At 55.0% G+C, this 26367-nt stretch overlaps 1 protein-coding gene across 6 annotated transcripts in view; it reads right to left on the bottom strand.

Annotated features, from left to right (window-relative positions):
- Positions 1-15009: 15009 nt before the first annotated feature.
- The window catches only part of CCDC136 (coiled-coil domain containing 136), a 30927-nt gene continuing 19569 nt past the window's right edge, over positions 15010-26367 (bottom strand). For 3 of the 6 annotated variants that reach the window (XM_077340461.1, XM_077340456.1, XM_077340460.1), the window contains exons 5-8: positions 24736-24853; positions 23181-23460; positions 22330-22473; positions 15010-16338 (exon numbers count right to left, since the gene is read on the bottom strand). In XM_077340461.1, the coding sequence (XP_077196576.1) occupies positions 16231-16338; positions 22330-22473; positions 23181-23460; positions 24736-24853 (650 nt within the window). In that variant the 3' untranslated portion in view covers positions 15010-16230. Of the gene's footprint in view, positions 16339-20065; positions 20178-22329; positions 22474-23180; positions 23461-24735; positions 24854-26367 lie in introns of all 6 variants that reach the window. The other 3 variants (XM_077340457.1, XM_077340458.1, XM_077340459.1) reach the window with 3 other exon arrangements.

Here is a 26367-nt window from a genome sequence, read left to right as displayed (position 1 = left end):
ACAAAATCTGTTTGCAACTCAATTGCATATTATAGATTTGGTGGCTGAAAGCGTGGTCAAGTCACAGCCAAACCTTTTGGTCTGGGCCCTGGTTGTAACCCTATGGGGCTGCCAGAGGTTGCCTGCCACTTGACCACGCTTTTCGGCACCAAATCTAAAATGCACAATTTTCGGGCCTGGCCCCTACCTGGTGGAATGAGCTCCCACAAGAGCTGCTTTGGGCCCTTCAAGAATTAGCTCCGTTTTGAAGGGCCTGTAAGACACAGTTCTCCCGCCAGGCTCTTGGTTGAGGCCAGGAATCTAGTAACCTCTGCATCGGCTCCCTCCTGAGACAACCCCCTCTCCCCCCGGGAATAAGAATACCGATCGGCAATTATCAGGTACAGGTTGTCAATGGAATTTTAAAGAAATGTTTCTCTGTTTTTATTGTTAATTAAGGGTGTTAGTGGTTTTTAACTCCATATAACGTCTCTTATGTTGTCGGAAGGGGAAAGCCACTCAGCAGTAATTCTACCGATTTAGGAAAGATCCTAAGTGGATGGATGTTCTGGAAGGAGAAGGCAAAGACCAAACCGGGAACAGAGGTATCCCCAATTCTTTGGAGCCAGCAAATCTGACACAAGGTGGTGGACACACCCACAACATGGCTGCTGCCGGAGGCGGAGCCAACCACACGCTGTCAGGGAGTGAGGCGACGGGGAGAAGCCCTGCTTAACAAGACACTTTCTAAAGTGAAGATGTGATTTGAAAATGTTGCATACTCTATCAATATAAGAAGCACATCTGGCAGTATCTAGCAGATCTCCGATGGACAATCTGTTCTGTTGGCCCCATCCCCTTTCAAAGAAAGTTTGATGGAAACCTCAGTGGTCCCCAACACGGTGCCCGGGGGCACCCTGTTCCCACAAGCAGCATTTTGGGGCTGTCTGAGGAGGTGGTCACCAGGGCTGGTGGGCATTCCCTCAAGGATCCCAGCATGGAGTAGCTGCTTTCTAGACCCCTCGCCTCACTCCCAGCCTGGCCCTTCACAACCGCTTGCTCGGTGGGCCGGTGGAAGAACGGCGAGGGTGTGCCGTGCGCCGTCCTTCGACTCTCCCGGGGCCCCCTCGGCATGCTGAGACCGTGACTCAGGAGCCCTACACTGGGGCTGACCCCAGGAGAGGGGCACGAAATAGATCCGTGACCCGAGGACGGGAAGAAACGCCGGGTTAAAAAAAGGAACGGCGAAACACACCGTTCGGTCAGGGGTGAGTCACAGTCCCTTGGAGGGGAGAGACCGAACGTCCCGCACCCACCCCCCAGCCCTGAAGTCACAGCCTTGGCAGCCCAGGTCAGAAGTCCAGGGCATGATTCACACAGAGGGACCATCCTCTGGATAGCTCTGGCATTCTGCCTCCGAACGGCCAACTGGAGAACTCCCGCTATGACAGCCGATCTCCAGAAGGCCAAGATTACTTCCCCTGGAGAAAATGTGCCTTTCTGCTCTGCCCCTCCCCTCCCTTCCCAAAAGCCCACCTTCTCCCAGCTCCATCCCCCAAATTGCTGGGTATTTCTCACCCCGTAGCTGGCAACCTAGCCCTGAGCCAAGAAGGCGCTGGAATATGGGAGGTTCTTGGTGTGCATGAGTTAACACCATACAAAGAGCCTCCTGCACAAACATCACAATCATATTGTGCATTGTGAAAACCTGGAGTTTCTTTTTTTTATTTTAATTTTTTTAAAACATTAAACATAACAACGTCACCACTGAACAAAAGCAAAAAAAAAAACACATACAGAAATAACACAAACATTACAATCAAACAGGATTCTGTGAAACCCTGGGGTTTCTTACCTCCTATGGAAAGCCTTCCTGAATGGGTGGAGGGTTAATTAATTTATTTTGTTTTTATATATTGGGTTTGTTTGTTTGTTTGTGGGCCACCGTCCCCGAAGGCTCAGGGCGATTCACATAAAACAGTAACGATACAGATAACTTACTTTAACAATAACGCAGTGATAACAACAAGCAACAGAACAGCAGAAAAATATGGAGGACATTAAATCAACGCTTACCGATAGCCCAGTGGGCAGAGTTGTAGGGGGTGCCGTAGGAGGGGGGCTCAGGAAACGATGGTTCAGGTCAACCTCAACCTAATGCCTGGCTTAAAAGCTCCCCTTTGCAGGCCCCGCGGAACTGTTTAAGCTCCGTCAGGGCCCTGATCTCCTCTGGGAGCTCCTTCCACCAGGTGGGGGCCAGGATGGAGAAAGCTCTGGCCCTGGTTGAGGTCAAGCGGGCTTCCCTGAGGCCAGGGGTCACCAGGAGGTTGGAAGTGCTAGAGCATAAGGCTCTTTGGGGGGTGTAAGCGGAGAGGTGATCCCTCAGGTACACTGGGCCCAGGCTACGTGTGGCCTTGAAGGTGATAACCAGAATCTTAAATTATATATATGGCCAATGATGGGCGTGGAGGGGGTGGGGAGGGGCCTCAGGTGGAAACGTCCACAGCTCTGCTTCCCAACCACATTCTGCAGGATCGCACCACTTCTAGGGTTTCTTGAAGCCTGGAGAATGTTTCAGGGGTTTCTCAACAGTGAAAAAGTTGGGAATGGCTGGACTAGATGGACCTTTCCCTTTCCCGCCAGCAGGGTTTGGTTATAATATTTGTTAATATTCCATTGCCGTCACTTCCTCGGAGTCGTTGAAAACAGGCTTAACAAGGTGGGGCCAGGAGTTTCCCCAGAATTATAAGCTGATGTCAAACAGATCAGCTCCTCAGGGGAAGGGGGCTCCTTTGGAGGGGGGGGCTGGGGAGCCAGGCACTGCCCCTCTCAAAAGGGTGAAATTCACCCTCCAGAAAGGATGAGTCCTATTCCTGGGTCTTCACCTGGCACCGCCACAGAAGCAATTACAACGGAGTCAGGAAAGGTTCACTTACTTGGGATGCCAACCTCCAGGTAGGGCTTGGAGATCTCCTGAGATGACGGCCGATCATCAGACGACAGCTCCCCTGGAGAAAATGGCTGCTTCAGGGGGTGGGTTCCAGGACAACGGGCCCGCCACAAAATCTCCAGAATTGCCCAGCCGGAGGTGGCAAAGCTAGAGAGGCACATTCAAGTGAGGACACGGCAGGCCGCCTCCCTCCGCGGCCTCCCAAAATCCACCCACCCACACACACACAATGCAAACCTTCCCTTGTGAGCCCCACCCTCCCCACCCCTGTTCCTGCCTGGTGCAAAATGGAGAGTCCTTCCCAAAAACGTCTTTGCAGACCTCGAGGCCTGGCTGCTGCCCAGGACAGATCTAGAAGATGCACAGATCCTAGATTCAGCCGGAGGACCCAACCGATTGTTGCGCCTGGCAGGCCCTTGCTAACAGGACGGCAACCCACAGTCCTATAGGGAAGCCTCCACCCCCCCCCCTCCCGTGGACCCATTGCCACATCCTGCAAGGCATGCTGGGATGCACAACTAAGGGGGTCTCACTTGGACTCATTGCCGTTCTCTGCTGCTTGGAGTTGCAGGGCTGGAGCTTCCGGGGTCTCCGGACAACAGGGCAGGGCGGAAGAGCCATCCCGCTCAAGTGCCTTCCTGTCCCGAACCCCCCCCCCCCCCCGAAAAACCCCAACATACAGGCGCCGTCAAAACAATGGATCTTCCTGCCGGTGCGTCCCATTGCTCAGTTTCAGTTCCAATAGACTGGATCCGGCAAAGGAGATCTAGCTGGGCGTGGGTCGGTCATATTGTGAGCAATTCCTGCCTTGGACCTCAGGTTTGGTCCTCAGCAGGCCTCGGACACAACAGCACAGGTGGAGCGCAGCAAGGAGGTCTGAGGACTGTCTGGGAGCCAGGCGAGAGACGTAGTTTGCCCTGGCCTACCTGCGCATCATGTTCCTTCGAGGTCTCCCATCCAAATGCTAGTTAGGCCCGGCCCTGCTTCGCTTCTAACGGGATCGGCCTGGCCTAGTTTATGCAGGCTGGGTTAAATCTATAGATTTGAGTGGGTCGCTGGGTTGGTTTGAAGCAGCACAACAAAAATAGAGTCCAAGAGCACCTTTAAGGCTGAGCAAGTTTTATTCAAGGTGGGAGCTCCCATCCTTGGGGCCTTAGAATCATAGGATCATAGAATCATAGAGTTGGAAGGGGCCATAAAGGCCATCTAGTCCAACCCCCTGCTCAACGCAGGATCAGCCCAAAGCATCCTAAAGCCTTGCCCCAGTTAGGAGTTTTGCTGACCAAAGGGGCACCTTCTGGTGGCCACTGGCGGATCTGGTGACTCTCCTGAAAAACACCTCAGTGATTCACCCCCAAGGGAGACCTGCTATGGGCATGAGAAGTGCATCTGTCCATTTCTTTCTTGGCAAGGCGGCATGTGGTATGGGGTGGGGGGGAAGGCATGGCTCAGTGGTAAAGCCACTGCCTGGCAAGCAGAAGGTCCCAGGTTCAATCCCCGGCAGCTTCTTCCATTCAAAGGACCAGGCCGGTGGCGGGAAAGAGCTGAGAGCTTGCAGAGCAGCTGCCAGACTGAGTAGGCAATACTGACTGGGGTTCATGTGCTTAGGGGAGGTGCTGCCGTTTTGTAGTCGAGCTTCTGCTTGGCCTGCAGGAGGGTTCAATGCTCAGCATCTCCGGTGAAAAGGACCAGGCAGGAGGGGATGGGCAGGACCCCTGCCTGGGACCCCGTAGAGCGGCTGCCGTCTGAGTAGACAGTCCCAACCTTGACGGACGAAGGGGCTGGCTCAGTAGAAAGCAGCTTCATCTCTTCAGCTCTGTTTGTTGGAGACCAAGGGAGTCCAAAGGTGTTCTTGGGTTACATACATGAGAGCCGGACAGGAATTGGGGAGACAATTAGGGGCAGCCTGCAAATTTCCCCTGGTCGACTTCGTGCCGGCTTGCATGCCAGCGCACCTGGCCCTTCACATGGCGCATGGCGCTTCACCTCAGGAGGGGCTTGCTCCCAAGTGGGTGGACTCCTGAGGTTAGGCGTTACTGGCAGAAGACAAGGACCAATGGACCCCCCTGGTCTTCAGAATTTCGGCGCCCTGACCAAGCAACGTTCCTCAGACCTCAGCAATGATTTCGTCTCTCGTGTACTGCATGTTCTCATGTATCATCAGGGGCTGCTAGCCGTGGCGTCTGAAGGGAACCTCCATGCTCAGGGGCACTGATCGCCTGGATCCCAGGGCCAGGAGGCAGCATCAGGGAAAGCCCTTGGCCTCTGCTGTTGGCCCTCCAGAGCACCCGATTGCCCAAATCCCACCTTCCCATTGCCCAGAATTTCTCTCCTGGCCTCAGGCTTCCTAACCCACTGGTCTCCTTGAGAGCCAGGGTTTAACGTGCAGATTATCTATTGGCAGAATCGGGGGCTGGATCAGCACCCAAGGGCTTTGGCCTTCTGACCAGGTTGGCTGCGTAGCCCTCCCTCCCTTGGCCTCCAGTTAAAAAGCCTCCCTTTGGCCAGAATTGTGCCGAGAACTGGGTCTCCTCTGGGGCCACCACTAAGCTGCCCCTGAGCCTCCTCTCAACTCCCCCAGTGACCAGTGGAAGGGGACGCCGCTGTCACTCTCTCCTGGCCCTGTTTGGCCACTTGCTGTGCCCTAGCCGAGGCCCACGGCCGGAGACACCACAGCCCCAGAGAGGCGACCAGACTTGGGAGGACAAACGGTCCCCATCTTCTCTCACCCTCCCTCCAATTTGAACAGGGATTCCATCTTAGTGGCTGTGGCCACAGGCTTCCTGCTCGGCCGTCCCCGGCGAAATGCTGCTGCCCGTCCAGCCAGCCGTGGTGTCGGCTGCTCTCATCTGACGGGCGTTCCAGCTGGCACGGATAAGCCGACCGGCCGCCGCACATGGTGTTCAGGAGAGTTTTCCTGGATAGAAATAACCTTCCAAGTCAGCCCAGCCTGATGCACACGGGATAGAATGTCAGGCCACGTTTCGGAAAAGGACAAAGGACAGGCCGTTAGGGACACCCTTCGCTCGCTCCCCCGGGGGCTGCCTGTCCTGCTGTGTGCCCACGGACGGTCCCTGCTCTGCCACGCAGCTTGTGGGTTGCCTCTGGAAGTCCCCAATTCATTTTCTGGAAAGGAGGCCCACAAAACAGAGCAGAATTGCCAAGAGAGATCTGAGAACAAGTTTTGAATATAAAGGTGTGAGAGAAAGAGATTTCGAATCTCTCATCTTTCACTCTTCAGTCTAGATTAGATTATATTTTGCATTTTGTATTCTTATTCTGCCACACTATTTGATGTCGCCTGCTCTGAGTCTGTAGAGAAAGGAAAGGGGAACAAATATAATAAATAATCATCGTGGGGGGTTCTCCCTCTTCGGAGATTCTTAAGCAGAGGCTGGAAAGCCACCTGCCAGAGAGCCTGATTCTGTGAAGGTCCAAAGGGGTGGCAGGGGACAGGGGATGAATGACAGGGTTGTGAGTGTCCTGCACAGTGCAGGGGGTTGGACTAGATTATCTAGAAGATCCCTTCCAACTCTGTAATTCGGAGATTCTAAAATCTGTCTAAACATCCGGAAGAAGTTTCTGACAGAGCAATTTCTCAGTGGAACAGGCTTCCTCGGGAGGTGGTGGCTTCTCCATCTTTGGAGATTGTTAAACAGAGGCTGGAGAGCCATCTGACGGAGAGGCTGATTCTGTGAAGGTTCAAGGGGGTGGCAGGTGACAGTGGATGAGCGATTGGGATGTGAGTGTCCTGCATAGTTCAGGGGGTTGGACTAGATAACCCATGAGGTCCCTTCCAACTCTGTGATTCTATGATTCTATCGTCCTTATTTTCAACACAAGATAATTATTTTTTGTCAACTGAACATATTGGGAGTTGTGGCTCATATGTAGAAAAGAAGAAACCTGGGACACCCAGCAATGAGGAAATGCATAATATTGCTGTAAAACATTCGTTCTGGAATTAAAACGCAATTTGAAATTTAAAATGCCTGCAGCCCAAAATACTGTATTATGTAGAGAATCGTCTGAAGATCGAAATGGAAGGGATGTTAGAGTAAAAACTCGTCTTTGTGTTTTATATTTGAGGAAGGTAGCCTGTAATGATTTCTTATCTATAGGACCTGCTACCTAGCCCCTCCTTTTCCTGTTGCGTCCGCTATACATCGCTGCATGGCTTTTAAGATAAAAATATTTATCAAAACAAAAGACTTGAGCAAAGGAAGGGCAAAGCATGAAACGCATTTGCAGCTCAGCAGAAAGGGAAGAGGAATCGCAGCCCTCAAACACCAAGGGCTGTCCTCTGGCCTGCTGCAAAGAGAGCTATCAAAATTTGGCCAACCCAGTTTCACACCTGACCACAAGGACGTGATGAAGACTCAACGGACAGAAGGGGAGGCGGTGATGCCAGCCCTGAAGACCAGCTGGACCCCACTTCTCAAAATATAGTATAAATATAAATAAATAAATAAAAAATAAATAAATAAGTGTAAACGGATAGGGCTTTTAGAGGCAGAGTTTAGGGACCCGGGAGGAGACGGTTAAAATCCTTCGTGAAATCAAGAAAGGAGAGGATTTCATTGACAGGAGCTGTGCAAACTCTTGGAATGAAGAGACCAGTCCAAGGGAGAATTGGGGGGAGGGGGGGGCTGACTTCCCTATGGAGCCTCCCATTACGGCTACAACACGAGCCTGGAGCCATGGAGCAAGACCACACTTGGAGCCAGTGGAGCTCAGGACGTTACCAGGCCCTGGTGGGAGAGATGGAAGCAGCAGCAAGGGCAGAAGAAGGCACACAATGCTGGACTGGAACGGGCCAGTAAGGTTCTTCTGAGGTTCTTATGAAGGCCTCTCCGGAGGAACTGGTGGCCACTGGTCTCATCCAGCAGGCCTCTCCACCATCAGGGCAGAATCCTGGGAACTGCAGTTTAGTGCAGACTCCTTGCTGGGGGGTCTTGCTGCCCTCCCATTGAGCTATCTCAGCTCAATCCGGGTCGGTTACAAGGGCTGGTAACGTTTTCATATCTGCCGCTTTCCAATGAAAGGGCCCTCCCATCCACCCTGTGGTATCAGCCACTGCGGTGACTCAAATATGGTATCTTGGGGGGGGGGGACACACGACCTGCCTTCCCCCTCTCCTTCCCCCCACTCTCCAGAGCCAAGGGTTGAGGGACGGCTTGCAGAAGAGCTGCTGGGCAGACGTCCGTCAGAGGGCGGGAGAGAAGCCCATTGCCAGCCAAAGATGCCAGAATGGTCGCGAGGGGAGGGAATTTGGGACGGCGCTTCTATTAATAAAATGTCGAGTCACGGAACACAGCAGAGGGCCAGAATCGCCCCAGGAGCCCCAGATCGGGTTGCCAACTCCAGCCTGGGGGGTTTCTGGAGATTTGGGGGCTGTGGAAGGGGGTGAGGGAGGTCTCTGAAGCCACCCTTTTCTCTGGGGAAATGGATTTCTATCCTCTGGAGATGAGTTGTAAGTCGTGGGGGGGAGGGTGGTCCTGGAGGGTGAAGACTCAGCCCCCTGTAGGGTAGGCCCCATCAGTCCATTCCTGGGGTCCATCTGAGGCAGCCTTCTGTACCTCCAAAAGGGGAGACGTCCATGGGGAGAGAAGAGGATTCTTCCCTGCCAGCCAAGTGGTGCCACCCAATGCTCCTGGCAGGGGTACAGAAACAGTCTTGGGAAATCCTGGGATATTTGGGGGAGGGTACCTGTGGAGGGGTCAGACTGGACAGGGGTTCAGAATCTGGGACCCCAAAATGCCTGAACTCCAAAGCAGCCATCTTCTCCAGGGGGAGCTAACCCCTGCATCTGGGGCAGACCAGTTGTAATTTTGAGTGCAACCTACAAGTCCACAGTCATATTTTGAAAAAGAAGACAAAGAAGAACTGCTTTATCGTACCCTGCTTTCCACTACCTAGAATCATAGAATCATAGAGTTGGAAAGGGGCCATAGAGGCCATCTAGTCCAACCCCCTGCTCAACGCAGGATCAGCCCAAAGCATCCTAAACCATCCAAGAAAAGTGTGTATCCAACCTTTGCTTGAAGACTGCCAGTGAGGGGGAGCTCACCACCTCCTTAGGCAGCCTATTCCACTGCTGAACTACTCTGACTGTGAAAAACTTTTTCCTGATATCTAGCCTATATCGTTGTACTTGAAGTTTAAACCCATTACTGCGTGTCCTCTCCTCTGCAGCCAGCAGAAACAGCATCCTGCCCTCCTCCAAGTGACAACCTTTCAAATACTTAAAGAGGGCTATCATGTCCCCTTTCAACCTCCTTTTCTCCAGGCTGAACATTCCCAAGTCCCTCAACCTATCTTCATAGGGCTTGGTCCCTTGGCCCCAGATCATCCTTGTCGCTCTCCTCTGTACCCTTTCAATTTTATCGACGTCCTTCTTGAAGTGAGGCCTCCAGAACTGCACACAGTACTCCAGGTGTGGTCTGACCAGTGCCGTATACAATGGGACTATGACATCTTGTGATTTTGATGTGATGCCCCTGTTGATACAGCCCAAAATGGCATTCACCTTTTTTACCGCTGCATCACACTATCTGATGGAGTCTCAAAGCGACTGACAAAAACCTTTCCCCTCCTCTCCCCACAACAGAGCTCTGAGAGAACTGGGACGGGCCCAAGGTCACTCAGCTGGCTGCCTGTGGAGGAAGAGTGGGGAATCGAACCCGGGCCTCCAGATAAGAGAGTAACAGAGAGTAATTTTTTTTTTTAGCTTTCTGAAAAGTTTCTGGTTTTATGGCAGCAAAACTGGGATAGCCAAGGGAGGGAAATTTCTGCCTGGTCCTTGCCTGACTCGGGGGCTCAGGTGCAAATGTTGAAAAGAATCACACAGGAAATCTGATGACTACAGTCAAGCTCCCTCGCGTGGAAGCTGGGTCAAAAGTGTTCAGGCTGTGGATCACAAGAACAGTTGCCAGCCTCCAGGCAGTAACTGGAGATCTCCTGGAATTGCAGCAGGTCAAAGAGATGGAGAAAAGGGCTGCTTTGGAAGGGGGACCCTATGGCATCGGGCCCCAATAAGGTCCCTTCCCGCCCCAAACCCTGCCCTCATCAGGCTCCACTCCTAAAATCTCCTGGAATTTCACAGCTTGATGACTTACTCATCCAGATGACAGGATCCCTATCAAACTTTTTTACTGAATTCCTTTCTACCCCTCCTTTCTCTCCAGTGGCAATTCAAGGTAGCTTGCCCCGTTCTCCTCTGTTTTGTCCTCATAACAACAACCTTGTGAGGTAGGTCAGGTTGAGAAGCCATACTTAGAGCAGGTGTGACTGGCCAGCAAGACGCAGCTCTTTGGTGCCCCCTAGTGGGGTCCCAAGGGTTTCCCCTTGCCTGCCTCTGCATAGCTCCCCTTGGTGGTCTCCTGTCCTAACCAGGGCCAACCCCGCTTACTTTCCAATATCTGGCAAGATCAGGCTAGGCTGGGCCATGCTGAGAGAGTCCTCTCCTCCAGATGGACCTCCTAGAGTCATAGAGCTGGAAGGGACCTCCTGGGTCATCTAGTCCAACCTTCTGCACTATGCAGGACACTCACATCCCTAGCCTGCCACCTCCTTGAACCTTCACCTGCCCTCACTCTAGCTTGCCCTCAATGTCAAAATCTCCTGATGGGGTGTGCACATCATTTAGACTGATACCGTCCCACCATCCATTTGGGGGCTCAGCTCACTTGTTGGCTAAGGCACCCATGAAGCTGCCTTCTACTGACCCAGGCCCTCGGTCCATTCGTGCCAGAATTGTTTGCTCAGACTGGCAGACGCTCTTCAGGGTCTCAGCATCTTTCAACCTGATCCTTTCCGCTGGAGATACCAGGGATTGAACCTGGGAGCTTCTGCATGGGGAGCAGAGGTGCTGCCACTAAACAACACCCTTCCCGTAATAATCCAGGAGCAAGAAGGGGGGGGGAGATACTGGACCATCAGCTCCCCAGGAGGATCCCCAGGCCCTACCTGGAGTTTGGCATCCCTTCTCCAGGTGGAGTCTGCAGATCTCCCAGAACTCTCCCCTGGAGAATGTTGGGGAATGCCTCGTCTGCCATGTGCTTGATTCAACAGAATATGAAAAATATCATTCAGGAGGCCTCGGAGGAGGTGTGCAGATAGGAACGTCCTGGTATTTTTAGCTAATCTCTTCCAGGATCCTGTCAGGCCCATCTGGAGACTTCCTGCTCCCTTGAGCATAATTCCTCCTTGTTTGCCTCCAGAGAACAACAATTAGCCAGTTAGCCTGTTAGGACCCTCTCTCTCTCTCCTCTCTTCTTGACAGAGTTGTTCCTCCTCTCAATGAACCTATTGATTCTTGAAGCAGCCGGTGCTCCAGCCCTCCCTTGATTATTTAAACTTTGCCCACAGAGAACAGGGCAAGTTCGGAGAGCAGAGTTGGCAGCTTTGCCTTGCACCCTACAGAAGTCCCTGCCCTTTACCACCAAATGTCCCAACCAGGAGTTAGCAACTGTGGCTCCCATCCTAAAATAACCCCGCTTCTTTTTTTCCTTGCACAGGACTCCTTGGTAACTGCTGCTCTCTCTTGTCCCCAGATAATGCACACTGTCGGTTCTCTGGCCCAGGGGACGGAATGGCCCGAATCCAGGGACTTTGACACCCCCCGCCCAGCTCCACGCTAGAATTAGCCGATGAGCTTGTGGCCCAGGCAAGGGGCTTGCGAGGGAGTCACAGAATGTGCAGCCCCCAAGCAGGACAACGTGTGCTCCCAACAGGCTGCAGCAGGTGCTGACTGAGCCAGAAGCCCCAGAAGGGCCTGTACCCTCTTCCCCCCTTCCAAGGGGGAGAGGAGGTCGGGCGAGTTGGGAGCCTTGGCTGTCCCGGCCGTCAGGCCTGGCGTGGACACATCTCATTCCTCCGGCCACCTGGGGCGGCAATTTTAGCCGCGTGACTCACACAGACCTTTTGGAAGATTCTTGCGTGCTTGACCCCTGGTACACCGTCCGTCGGCTGCTCGGCGTTCTGTCCAGCTTGGAGGCCTCCAGAGGACTCCTGCTCTTGTAAGGGACTCAGCAGGGCTGAAGGATCAGCCTGTAAGCAGGTGGCACCCTTAGGGGAGGGAACGTTCTACCTCGCCCTGCATAAAAGGTCGCTGCGCGGGGAACCAACTCGCAAAATGGTGTGGCCAATGACGGACCGGAGCATCGGCGATCACTTCGTCCAGCGGTTCTGGAGCAACGGTGTCTTTCCGGTTACGCGAGAGATGTGCTTAGTGGCTGGTGCAGATCTCATTGGATCTCAAAAGCTCAGCAGGGTCGGCCCTCAGATGGGAGACCACCAAGGAGGTCCAGGGCGGCCACGTGGAGGCCAGCCACCTCTGTTCCGCCCTCGTGTCAAGCTTCCAGGGAGAGATGGGCAAGCAGCCAGGGCAGTCCTGTATGCAAGGCGTGGTCAGTAGCCAGAAAACTAACACTCACAAGCCAAGGAGTGGCAACTGAAAGTCAGTCAGGGAAACAGGAGCCACAAGGTTCAAGAGCAGGGCCTCAACAGGCCCAAGAAGAAGCCTCTCACCTCTGTTGCAAAGCTCATCCTGCACAGCTGCATGGTCTTCAGAGGGGGTTCTGCAAAGTATCTCAGAGGCCAGTTCTCCCTTCTGCAGCCAGCCTCACGCTCCTGTGCCTCTTGGGCTGTTGGGGAGCAGCTGCTGCGGGGGCTTCTGCCACAGGGTGGGGGTCTGGAGGCTGGAGGGGCTGGGAGCTTGGGCCTGGTTGTGGCTCAGGTTCTGGGCTGGGTTCCCCAGGCAGTTCTGGTGCTCCTGGGTCTGAGTCTGTGGGCAGAGGCTGAAGCCCAGGGGCTGATCCTAGCAAGACTTTCCACTCTGCCTCTTCCTCAGAGTCAGGCTGGGCTGCAGCTGGCTGGGGCCTGACACCTGCCTTGAAATCCCTGTGGGCTGCGACTTGACATGCTCTCTGCTGCCTCTGGGTATGCAGTCAGGATTTCTGAGGCCATGAAGCTGAAGCCTTCTGGATCCTCAAGGAGGATTTTCCCTGTTGGTCCTCCAACCACCTTCTGCAGGTGCCCATTCCCCCCTTCTGAACCGCAGTGCACTGTGGGGGAGGGGGGAGGTGATTGGGACGCAGGGCTGAGTCCCATGAATCTGTCCCAGCAATTATGAGATATTCTAGTCTTCTTGTATCAGGGAGGCCTTCTTCTGGAGGGGGACTCGGGTGGGCCGCTGATGTTGGTCCAATGAAGCAGAACAAAGTTCAAGTCCAGGGGAACTTTGCAGGACAGCCAAGTTAGATTTTGTGTGTATCTGAACCAGTGTGCAGGCACATAAGAGCTGATTTCCTGTGCAATCCTAAAAACGGGGACATCCAGTGTCTTCATTGGGTCACTCTACTTAAGATAGATTCAGGGGGGTCACCGTGCTGGCCTATAGCAGCGTGAGTCCAGGGACACCATGAAGATCAAAAAAAGATTCATTCAGGTTATAAGCTTCCATGTGTACACGGAAAAGTGTGCATGCACACAAAAGCGTATACCTTGAATAAAACTAAGTTGGTCTTAAAGGTGCCTGACTGGATCCAGGAGAAGGATCTGTCCAGCTGCTGCTTGAAGGGGGCCAGTGAGGGGGAGCTCCCCACCTCCTTAGGCAGCCTATCCCACTGCTGAACTAGACTCCTAGAATCCTAGAGTGGGAAGGGGCCATGGAGGCCATCCAGTCCCACCCCCTGCTCAATAAATGCAGGATCAGCCTCCAGCATCCAGGAGAAGGATCTGTCCAGCTGCTGCTTGAAGGGGGCCAGTGAGGGGGAGCTCCCCACCTCCTGAGGCAGCCCCTTCCACTGCTGAACTAGACTCCTAGAATCCTAGAGTGGGAAGGGGCCATGGAGGCCATCCAGTCCCACCCTCTGCTCAGTGCAGGATCAGCCTCAAGCATCCAGGAGAAGGATCTGTCCATCTGCACTTGAAGACCGCCAGTGAGGGGGAGCTCCCCACCTCCTTAGGCAGCCCATTCCCATGCTGAACTTGACTCCTAGAATCCCAGAGTGGGAAGGGGCCATGAAGGACATCTAGTCCCACCCTCTGCTCAGTGCAGGATCAGCCTCAAGCATCCAGGAGAAGGATCTGTCCATCCACTAATTAAATAAATGAATAAATAAACACCAAGCTCTCCAATCTCCCTTAGGCAGATGGTATTTCCATGCCTGTCCTAAGGAGGGAGCATAGGCAGCTTGATACGTTTTGGTTTTATTTTTATTTCAACTTCTATATCTGGCTCTTCCATATTTTCAGTGGAGGTAAGGAATAAGAGTTTAAAAAAAAATTTTATGAACAAAATCTAATTAGGCAAGAACCAAATCTACCTAATCTAATCAATATTCAGATGATCCTATAGAAAAAGAAACTGAAGTTATGGGCAAAGACAGCTGTAAAAGGGTAGATTCATGGAGTGTAAGCCTACAAGGGGCTGCAAACCTCCACTGGGTATCCATAGCAGCATCAGGGGAAGGCCTCGGCCTCTCTGCCCTGTTGCTGTCCCTCCAGAAGAACTGGTTGGCCCCTGGGTGAGACAGGAGGCTGGACTGGAGGGACCTTCACTGTTGTGGTCCAGCGGGGCTTTTCTGATGTGCTTTTGAAGGCCTCGGCCTCTCTGCCCTGTTGTTCGCCCTCCAGAGGAACTGGTTGGCCAACACGTGAAACAGAATGCTGGCTTGGATGGACTTTTACTGGTCTGATCCAGCAGGACCAATCTGATGTTCATATGAAACCCACAAATCTCTCTTAAGGCCAAATGCTGGACTCCCAGGCTTTGTGAGAAGTCACATCTCAGAGGCCTTCACCAAATTCAAAGATTGCCTGAGAAATATCCAGGAGGACACTGTTCCAAAATCGTGGGACTCTAACAGGAAGGTCCTCCCCCCCTCGCTAAAGTCAGCCAACTGCAGCAAACAACATCAGGTTGTCTGGTTTGATGCCAGGCTGTGCCCACGTCCATCCCAAGGTTGCAAAAGGTGTCCGAGGAAACAGGTAGCACCTTTGATGGAACCCACAACTGGGTACGAGACTCTCGGTGGAGAATGCGGGCATAACAGAATAGAGCCAAGGCACTGGGGTTATTTATAAAGATTTTTTTTTACTCTTACAACACAGAACAAAGAGAAAGAGAGTCTTCAGTGGCTTTTATGGCAATCAGCCTCCTCTCTGATGGGAAATGGGAGCAAAATGCAAAAGGTGTGGCACCAGATGGACAACAGAAAGGGACACCTGCCAAAGGGCGGTGAGCCCCTGAAACATGCAAGGCAGAGATTTAGTGGCCACATCCCGCATTCTACCAGCTCTGGCTTCTTGCCCACTGTGACTTAGTTGGGCTTTGATCAGACAGCCTGCCCCTTCTCTTTGCTTCTTCTCCAGCAGTCCCCATACAGTCACATGGGCTCTAAAAGCGCCACCACCCCACACAAACGAGAGTTCCATGGTTGGGAGGCAGCCGTGTACGATAAGTAAGACCGAGGAAGGCAGGTGGGAGCAGGTGACACAAAGGAGAGACGCAGAAACTGAAGGCAGTAGAAACAGGCAACGGGCCATGGGGGTGGAAGGAAGGGGACCGAAAAGAACCAGCCGGTCGGCAGTTCGTTCCCTGCTGCTCAGGCCCTTTGAGAGGCCCCGGTTGTGCTCCCGTCTTCCCGTTTCACAGTGTTAAAACAGGCTTTTGATATTGCCCAAAAGGAATCGCCCTGTTTATCCAACAACCCCACCCCACCCCTTCGTTCTGCAACAGACCCCATTGGGGAATGCAGCCTCAGCCAGGCATTGGTCAGGTGAGCACAGACAGGAAAATGAGGAAAAGGGGTCAGGCAAGGATCTCTTTGCTGGTAGTTCAGTGCTACTTCCCCTGTAGGAAGAGCCAAAACAAAACTGCTTCTCCCCCCCCCCCCCAAGGCCCAGCCTTCCTCCCATTTAGACAGCCTAAGAGGGACACACAGAAGGCCCCATGCTGAAGCCTAAGCTAGGGAGGGGGGGCAGTTATGCCTCCTGACCTGGTGCACCTGCCCTAGGGGGAGTGGGGCTCAGCACAGGCCAGCGGGGAAAGAGGATTGCTGGAAGAAGATTGCAGACAACTATTGGCTCAGTGGGACTGAGAAGATTGAGGGGGTCTCTCCAAAGGCCCAGGGGGCTGGATCCACGGATTCCAACCTCCTCAGCACTACTAAGAGACCAGGTTTGGTGTTCGGAGGTGGGGAAACCAAGGGAGGGGTTGAGTTCCTGTAAGGTTCGGGTGGGCTGGGGCACGCGGCGTGGGTGGTCCTCTCCAAAGTGGGGGCGGGGGACGCTTCTCAGGTTGGTAGCGATGAACCGCAGCATCTCTTCAGGCAGGGGTACAGGAGCAGCCCCCCCGCCAAGGCAACAAAGAGGGCAACAGGCTTCAGGCCTCCGACCGGGACCTGCACGAAAGAAGGGGTGGGGGGACGCAGACAAATGTCACTGATGGAGCCATGAAACTTTGCAGACTTGTCTCTTCCATGCACCAGGGATAACTGAACCACACTGAGGTCACCTGAAGAGCTTTGTGGGAAGATTTCTCTTTAACCATTAGTTGGCCCTGCTCCTGGGGAGACAGCAGCAATGAGGCAGGAGGGACACATCCTTCTGTCCCTCTGCCCCCCCCCTTTTTTTCACTTAGAATAAGCAGTGAAAGTTTCTTTCCCGGCATACTGTGAGAACCCGGCCATGAATCCCCAGCCACACATGTAATATTTGGGCCAAGGTGTTCACACCACACAACTGACCAATCGTCCAGAAGGTGTTCTGGATTGGGGAAGCCCGGATTCGAGTCCAGGGGCAAAGCAGGGTGGGAGACTGGTTAAAGTGTTTTGACTAGGGTGGGCTGTAAACAGAAATGTCTTCTTTCCATTCGTTTGTACCCCACCATTCCCTCCAATGGGGACCTCAAGTGGCTTACATCTTTCTCCTCTCCTTTCTTTTCTCGCAACAGCCCTATGAGGTAGGATAGATTGAGAGCATGTGACTGGGACAAAGGCTACTCACTGAGTTTCCATAGCACAAAGGAATTGAACCTGATTTCCCGGGTCCTAGCCTGACACACTGAACTGCTGTCAGCACAGTGGCTCTAACATATCACTAAATCCTCAGGAAGCTCCCTGGATGGTCACTGCCCTGTGGCTGGCCCTGCAGAGGAACTGGCTGGCCCCTGGGTGAGACGGGAGGCTGGACTGGAGGGACCCTCCCTGGCCTGACCCAGCAGGGCTCTTCTGAGGGTCTTCTCAGGGGAAGGCCTCGGCCTTTCTGCCCTGTGGCTGGCCCTGCAGAGGAACTGGCTGGCCCCTGGGTGAGACGGGAGGCTGGACTGGAGGGACCCTCCCTGGCCTGACCCAGCAGGGCTCTTCTGAGGGTCTTCTCAGGGGAAGGCCTCGGCCTTTCTGCCCTGTGGCTGGCCCTGCAGAGGAACTGGCTGGCCCCTGGGTGAGACGGGAGGCTGGACTGGAGGGACCCTCCCTGGCCTGACCCAGCAGGGCTCTTCTGAGGGTCTTCTCAGGGGAAGGCCTCGGCCTTTCTGCCCTGTGGCTGGCCCTGCAGAGGAACTGGCTGGCCCCTGGGTGAGACGGGAGGCTGGACTGGAGGGACCCTCCCTGGCCTGACCCAGCAGGGCTCTTCTGAGGGTCTTCTCAGGGGAAGGCCTCGGCCTCCCTGCCCTGTGGCTGGCCCTGCAGAGGAACTGGCTGGCCCCTGGGTGAGACGGGAGGCTGGACTGGAGGGACCCTCCCTGGCCTGACCCAGCAGGGCTCTTCTGAGGGTCCTCTCAGGGGAAGGCCTCGGCCTCTCTGCCCTGTGGCTGGCCCTGCAGAGGAACTGGCTGGCCCCTGGGTGAGACGGGAGGCTGGACTGGAGGGACCCTCCCTGGCCTGACCCAGCAGGGCTCTTCTGAGGGTCCTCTCAGGGGAAGGCCTCGGCCTCTCTGCCCTGTGGCTGGCCCTGCAGAGGAACTGGCTGGCCCCTGGGTGAGACGGGAGGCTGGACTGGAGGGACCCTCCCTGGCCTGACCCAGCAGGGCTCTTCTGAGGGTCCTCTCAGGGGAAGGCCTCGGCCTCTCTGCCCTGTGGCTGGCCCTGCAGAGGAACTGGCTGGCCCCTGGGTGAGACGGGAGGCTGGACTGGAGGGACCCTCCCTGGCCTGACCCAGCAGGGCTCTTCTGAGGGTCTTCTCAGGGGAAGGCCTAGGCCTCTCTGCCCTGTGGCTGGCCCTGCAGAGGAACTGGCTGGCCCCTGGGTGAGACGGGAGGCTGGACTGGAGGGACCCTCCCTGGCCTGACCCAGCAGGGCTCTTCTGAGGGTCTTCTCAGGGGAAGGCCTCGGCCTCTCTGCCCTGTGGCTGGCCCTGCAGAGGAACTGGCTGGCCCCTGGGTGAGACGGGAGGCTGGACTGGAGGGACCCTCCCTGGCCTGACCCAGCAGGGCTCTTCTGAGGGTCTTCTCAGGGGAAGGCCTCGGCCTCTCTGCCCTGTGGCTGGCCCTGCAGAGGAACTGGCTGGCCCCTGGGTGAGACGAGAGGCTGGACTGGAGGGACCCTCCCTGGCCTGACCCAGCAGGGCTCTTCTGAGGGTCTTCTCAGGGGAAGGCCTCGGCCTCTCTGCCCTGTGGCTGGCCCTGCGGAGGAACTGGCTGGCCCCTGGGTGAGACGGGAGGCTGGACTGGAGGGACCCTCCCTGGCCTGACCCAGCAGGGCTCTTCTGAGGGTCTTCCCAGGGGAAGGCCTCGGCCTCTCTGCCCTGTGGCTGGCCCTGCAGAGGAACCGGCTGGCCCCTGGGTGAGACGGGAGGCTGGACTGGAGGGACCCTCCCTGGCCTGACCCAGCAGGGCTCTTCTGAGGGTCTTCTCAGGGGAAGGCCTCAGCCTCTCTGCCCTGTGGCTGGCCCTGCAGAGGAACTGGGTAAGATGGGAGGCTGGACTGGAGGGACCCTCCCTGGTCTGACCCAGCAGGGTTCTTCTGAGGTTCTTATGAAGACCTCGGCCATGTCATAAAGGGCATGTCAGATTCCAGGGGTCCTGCGGGCACAACCAAGGGGGCAGAACCCTCCAGGGATGCATGGCCAGCAAGATGTATTAGGCTCATGGACTGAAAAGTGAAAGGGGTTTGTTGACTCCCAGATCCTTCTCCTCTGCCAACAGCCCAGGAGCTCTCCTGCCCCTCCCTGAAGATAAGTGTGTGGGGGGGGGGACTCTGCCACCACCACCCCTGCCCAGCAGGGAAACAGGAGGGCATTCAGGCACTCCTCCAGTTATAGTGTATGATTGAATCTCGTCACTGATGGAGGGGGGGGGCTTAAATCCCCTCTGCCAGGCGAGGGATCTAGCCGTTCTCTCCAGTAGTCCACATTGCCCTCTGCTGGACATCTGGGAAAGCACACCGGTCTCCCAGCAGAATTCAGGGGCTCAGGTGCAACTCAGCACGCATCCAATGAGGCAGCGAAGCCATCCCATGATCCTCAGGGCACAGGGATGTCCACGTGCGTCAGATCGCTCTGCGGACACATCTGACATTTTTAAGTCGAGGCATTGCGTCGGAGGGACGCTGCCTCTTGAACCGCCGTCTGGTTGCTCAGGAAGTTGCTTTCTGCTGAATCAGACCGTTGGTCATCAAAGCCAATCTTTACTACGACCGACAGCCACTCTCCGGAGTCCCAGGCAGAGGTCCTTCCCATCCCCTCCTGCCTGTAACTTATAATTGGGGATGGAACCCGAGACCTTCTGCATGCCAAGCAGAGGCTCTGCCACTGAGCTATGGCCCCTCTCCATTGTTCCCCAGAGTCTTTCCCACCCCCTCCTGCCTGCTCCTTTTAGTTGGGGATGCCGGGGATTGAAGCTGGGACCTTCTGCATGCCACGCAGAGGCTCTGCTACTGAGCCAGGGCCCTTCCTCCCTTGCTGCATCGTTAATGCAACTGGCTAGAGGTGATGGCTGTGGGTGAGGCCGGAGGAGACTGGGTCGGCAGCTGAGGGGATAGACGTGAGGGGAAGATGAGACTGGGGGGGTGGGGAAGGCAGACGCAAAGCCACACAATTCGGGGAGGGGGATCGGAGCGGTTCCGGCATGCAGGGCGGCCAAAGCGAAGCGAAGCGCTGCGGGAGCTCGGCAGAAGAAGCAGATACCAATACCTGATTGGGATTAGGAAGAGGTCTCAGCCCACCAGCACCAGAGCAGAGCCACTATAACAACCAGTCCTATGAGAGGGAGTGAGATTGTGGGGGGGTCGGGGGCAGGGGGGGTCTGGGGGGGAGCGTGGGATGGAGCAGAGGTGAGGCCACACAACAGCACACAGGGGAGATGAGCCGAGGCAGGGAGAGAGAGAAAAGAGAGAGGTTAGACCTCGGGGTCTCGGGCTGTGTGACCGTTCAAGGGAGTGACCCTCCCACGGATTGCTGCGCCATTTGCCCAGCACCACCGCTGGGTTGCTCCAGCTACCGGATTTGGAAGATGTTGTTCTGAAATGGAGTGAGCAAGGGATTTTCAGCTGACAACCCCTCAACGGACAACCCCTCGAAAGCTGCAACCAGAGCGCAGCCATGTCAAAACATTAAAGGTAAAGGTAAAGGTATCCCCTGTGCAAGCACCGAGTCATGTCTGACCCTTGGGGTGACGCCCTCCAGCGTTTTCATGGCAGACTCAATACGGGGTGGTTTGCCAGCGCCTTCCCCAGTCATTACCGTTTACCCCCCAGCAAGCTGGGTACTCATTTTACCGACCTCGGAAGGATGGAAGGCTGAGTCAACCTTGAGCCGGCTGCTGGGATCGAACTCCCAACCTCATGGGCAAAGCTTTCAGACGGCTGCCTTACCACCCTGTGCCACAAGAGGCTCTTGTCAAAACATTACATGGGCCCAAAACATTTCCTGAACCCCGGGACCAGGAGCCGAGATTCCCTGGAATGGTGGGCAGAGGCATGGCGCATGTGCCTCGTCCCAAATAACATTTCTGTGCGCCCACCCTCTTTAAACAACACCGACCAGGGAGTTTTGATGAATGGGTCCCCAAAGGTCTGCTGGTTTTACGCTCTGTCTAGTTCCTGATTCCCTTCTTCCTGCAGGAGGACCAATGAGAAATCCGCCTCCACCCACCTGACTTTTTGGTCCCGAGGGGTGGCTAGCAGAATCGGCAGCGTGCACACAATGGTGCACACAGAGTAACCTGCTCCAGAGAGCAGCTAAACCACCGAGAGCCCCAGGAAAAAATTTTTCACAGTCAGAGTAGTTCAGCAGTGGAATAGGCTGCCTAAGGAGGTGGTGAGCTCCCCCTCACTGGCAGTCTTCAAGCAAAGGTTGGATACACACTTTTCTTGGACACTTTAGGATCCTTAGGGCTGATCCTGCGTTGAGCAGGGGATTGGACTAGATGGCCTCTATGGCCCCTTCCAACTCTATGATTCTGAGAGGAGGGAGGTGGCTGGCCCCTGCCTGCCAAGCAGCTTACCTCAATTCCTGTTGGCCCTCACAAATTTAACAAAGAAAAAAAAAACCCTGCCAAACAAGAGAGGGGGAGAATTAATTTTAATTTCCTCTGAGGCCCCTCTGGGCATCTCCAAGGGAATTACAATGCACTCTCCCGCTCTCTCGTTTTGCACTCCGTGCCCCCTGCAGCTCCTGCCAAATTGAAACGAGATCTCATTCAGCAGGGCAGGCCTACGTAGCCTCCTCATCCAGAGCCACATGTGCAAGCTCTGCTTTGGCTGGCAGGGACTCGCCACAACCTCCGGCTCTGATCTCTCTCCTCCCGGAAGCGTGACATAGGTTTTGCACGGGGATGCTGGGAATCGAACCTGGGGCTCTCTTAACACACGGTCGGTACGTGGCTCCTCTCAGCCAGAGTTGCTCTCTCCCTCTCTCTCTCTCTCTCTGTGATTCTCAAGCTGGCCACTTCAGAACCCAAAAGAAAGGGAAGGAGAGACCCCAGACCAGGGGTAGTCAACCTGTGGTCCTCCAGATGTCCATGGACTACAATTCCCATGAGCCCCCTGCCAGCGAATGCTGGCAGGGGCTCATGGGAATTGTAGTCCATGGACATCTGGAGGACCACAGGTTGACTACCCCTGCCCCAGACAATTCCCACCCCTCTTTTGCAAGGCAGTGGGTACACAGGATTTCAGCCCTAAAAAAGAACCAGTTGCCCCTTCACAACCCGTAAGATTCCCAGGGAATGCTCTCAAGAGTCATAGGCCTGTCCGGCGAAGGGAGGTCTGACTCTTGGAAGCTCCTGCCCAGGAAAATCTTCTGTGTCTGGAAGGGGCCACTGGATTCGAACTGCAGGCCAACCCAGCTCCCTTCCCGAAACTGGCCCTCATGCACGAGAGAGAGAGAGAGAGAGAGAGAGAGCGGGGGTCCCTCCTCCCAAGCCCCTCCCAGCCCCGACCCCTCGGCAGGATTACCCGTCCCCCGACAGGGATGGTGCCATTCAGCCTCTCGATCTCCTCTTTGCAGAGCCGCAGCTCCTCCTGCAGCCGCTCCCACTCCTCGTGGCTGACCTGGTACCTGCTCTGCATCTCTCGCAGCTTGTTTTGGGCCCAGGAGTACTGTGGGGAGAGGGGAAAGGGGGTGGGGGTCACGCTGGGGTCTCCCTCTCACTGTTCCAGCCGGCCTTCCTGAGGAGCTCCCCCTGGACGCGGCCCGCCCACACCCAGACGGGGTGTTGTTCCCAACCCAGCAGGGTCCCCGGAGGTTGGCAGGGCCTGTTGAGCACCAGCCGGGCCGTGGCACAGCTCCGGGGTACAGTGCACTCACAGCTATGCCAACTCTGAGGTTGGGGGCGGGGCCTGGGGAAGGCAGGGACTTCCCTTCTGCTCATCCAGTGGGCCTGTACGGGAATAGTTTTTAATCGCCATCATTGTGACTTAGTCATTGTTTTAATGGGGTTTTAATGGGAATTTTAATGGTTAATATTTGTATTAAAATGTTGTGAACCGCCGCGAGCCGGTTTCCGAGAGCGGCGGTCATACAAATCAAATAAATAATAAAATAATAATAATAATAATGCTGTTGAACCTTGAATAGCCCACCCTCCAAAATGAGCCGTTTTCTCCAAGGGAAAATGTTCCCTCTAGTCTGGAGATGCAATTCCAGGAGGGAGATCCCTGGGGGTTGGCAGCCCTAGGCTCAAACCAGGAAAGCTTCTGCCCACAACTCCTGTTCCCAGCCTTTGGGGAAGGGCTGCGTGTGCCCAGGGGGCTTCAATCCTGCCAGGCACGTGCCAGGCCTGGCCCGCCACCCTCGCCCTCCGCACCTGGGCCTGGGCGGCTTCTGCTTTCTGCTCCTCGCTCTCCAGCTGCAGCTGCAGATCGGACGTGCTGTCCTCCTCCTCCAGCCGGGGCATCCGGTCGTCTTCGTCGTCGTACTCGCTGCCGAAGCCCACCACCTCCACCGACCTGAAGGAGACGCTGCCGCCCCCGTGCAGGCTGTGCCGCTTGTTGGAGACGAAATGGTGCTCGGCGCTTTCCGCAAGGAGGGACTCGAACGAGAGCGAATCGTCCGCCTTGCTTCTGGATCTGCTAGGGGGGAGTTCACTGGGAGGGAGTTGGCTGGAATACTAGTGTGGGGAGAGACGCGGTACGGGATGGGGGGGACCTGGGGGAGAGCGACACTGTCTGGGGAAACCTGGGACTATTCAGCCTGGGAGAGGATGGCTGTCCTGAAGTAACTGAAAGATGTCACTTGGAGGAGGGCAGGGAAAGGTTCCTGTTGCCAGCAGAGGAGAGGAACAGGTTTAAACTATGTGAAAAATGATATCGGCTAGATAGCAGGGGAAAACATTTGAGTCAATGTAGTTCAGCAGGGGAAGGGGCTGCCCAAGGAGGTGGGGAGCTCCCCCCTCCCTGGCCGTCTTCAAGCAGCAGCTGGACAGACCCTCCTTCTCCTGGATGCTTGAGGCTGATCCTGCACTGGACAGGGGGTGGGACTGGATGGCCTGCGTGGCCCCTTCCCACTCTGGGATTCTAGGAGTCTAGTTCAGCAGTGGAAGGGGCTGCCTAAGGAGGTGGGGACCTCCCCCTCACTGGCCGTCTCCAAGCAGCAGCTGGACAGATCCTCCTTCTCCTGGATGCTGGAGGCTGATCCTGCCTTGAGCAGGGGGTGGGACTAGATGGCCTGCATGGCCCCTTCCCACTCTGGGATTCTAGGAGTCTAGTTCAGCAGTGGAAGGGGCTGCCTAAGGAGGTGGGGAGCTCCCCCCACTGGCCGTCTTAAGCAGCAGCTGGACAGATCCTCCTTCTCCTGGATGCTGGAGGCTGATCCTGCACTGAGCAGGGGGTGGGACTAGATGGCCTGCATGGCCCCTTCCCACTCTGGGATTCTAGGAGTCTAGTTCAGCGGTGGGATGGGCTGCCTAAGGAGGTGGGGAGCTCCCCCTCACTGGCCGTCTTCAAGCAGCGGCTGGACAGATCCTTCTCCTGGATGCTGGAGGCTGATCCTGCATTGAGCAGGAGGTGTGACTAGATGGCCTCCATGGCCCCTTCCCACTCTAGGATTCTAGGAGTCTAGTTCAGCAGTGGAAGGGGCTGCCTAAGGAGGTGGGGAGCTCCCCCTCACCGGTGGTCTTCAAGCAGAAGCTGGACAGGTACTTATCCTAGATGATTAAGGCTGATCCTGCATTGAGCAGGTGGCTGGCCTGTATGGCCTCTTCCAACTCTATGGTTCCACCATTCTATGATTCCCTGGCCAGGTTCTTTGGGAAGCATCCCTCGACCCATTCAGAGAAACCACCCCACCGGAACACTCCCTGGTCCGTCTCTCCCCTTCCTTGCTGACCGCCAACCAGCTGCACCCATGAGAAGATGCCTCACCTGTACTTTATGGACTCCAGCTTCTGCAGCTGGTGAACCATGATCTTGTTGCTCTCCTGCAAGATCTCATACTCATCGTTGAGTTCCTGGTACTGATCCCTCAAGCTTTGGAGTTCCTCTGAAAAACACACAAGCCGAGACGAGATGCTGAATCCCAAAGATCCTTCAACAGAGTCTGAGCCTTCTTCGAGCAATGAGCTGGTTTTTATACCCCGCTTTCCACTATCTGAAAGAGTCTCAAAGTGGCCTACAATCGCCTCCCCTTCCTCTGTGAAGTAGGTGGGGCTGAGAGAGCTCTGAGAGAACTGCACCGTGAGAACCTCAAGGTCTCTTAACCACTAGAAGAAGGGTTCATTTTCACTACCCAAAGGAGTCAGTCACCTTCCCTTCCTCTCATAGAATCACAGAATCATAGAGTTGGGAGGGGCCATGCAGGCCATCTAGTCCCACCCCCTGCTCAGTGCAGGATCAGCCCTAACCATCTTAAAGCAATCATAGAGAGTTGGAGGGCCATCTAGTCCAGTGGTTCTCAGCCTTCCTAATGCCACAAGCCTTTAACACAGTTCCTCCTGTTGTGGTGACCCCCAACCATAAAACTATGCAAGTGTTCTTTCTTTCACAGAAATTAAACCAAAACTGACCAATGGCATGAAGATCCCTTGTTCATGAGTTTATATAAATTGATTTTTTTCAGGGGTTTCTCAGTTCAGTTCTGCCTCTTGTCCCACCATGCTGATCTCACTCTTTTCCGCTTCTCCAGGCAGACTAACGCTCTATCTCGATCTACCCCCCTGCCGTAACCCCTGTGAAAGGGTCACCCAAAGGGGTACTGACCCCCAGGTTGAGAACCACTGATCTAGTCCAACCCTCTGCTCAATTCAGGATCAGCAGGAGGCAGAACCAGAACCTCCCCCCACAACAGACGCCCTGTGAGGTAAATGAGGCTAAGAGAGAGCTACAACAGAACTGCACGGTGAGAACAGTTCTAACAGAACTGTGACTAGCCCACAGTCTGAATGAGTTCCCCCGAGGAGGAGTGGGGAATCAAACTGCCACTCTTAAACACGACACCATGCTGGCTCTCAATGCCAAAGTTGAGGTGCAGCAGCCATTTTGTGGCTGGCTCCGCCTCCTGTGGCAGCCATTTTGCAGCAGCTGGCTCAGTGGATCCTTGACCTACTGATTTGACAGTAAGTCCCACTGAGTGACGTCTGCATAAAGATGCCATTGTGGCGGAGATTCTGCTAAGCTAAGGACAGGACATCTGAAAGGAGAGAGAGGAAGGGCTCCAGAGCACACAACCGCCAGGAGCTGCCACTGTGAGACCACTCGCTTGGGAGTAATCTCCACCAAACACATTAGCATCTGTTGCTGAATAAATAGGCAGGGGAGCAGACGGCATTGGAGACCAAGGGTGTGATTTCCCCAGACAATCCTAGAGTCCTCCTAAAGGAGGTGGGGTCCTTAGCAGCTGCTCTAGCAGCCCTGGCTTGCCTTCCCCTCTGATTTGTCCATCTGCCAAGGGCCCTGTGCAGTCCCACACACAGAGGGAGGACCAAAATACAAATATGAGACAGAAATACAGAGAAATGCAGAGCCATCTTGGGGTAGTGGTTCGGAGCGGCGGCTTCT

This window comes from Paroedura picta, chromosome 5 (assembly GCF_049243985.1).
Source record: "Paroedura picta isolate Pp20150507F chromosome 5, Ppicta_v3.0, whole genome shotgun sequence".
Lineage (NCBI taxonomy): Eukaryota > Metazoa > Chordata > Lepidosauria > Squamata > Gekkonidae > Paroedura > Paroedura picta.
Note: the sequence above shows the minus strand (reverse complement) of the source record. Positions and strands in the feature narration are given on the sequence as shown.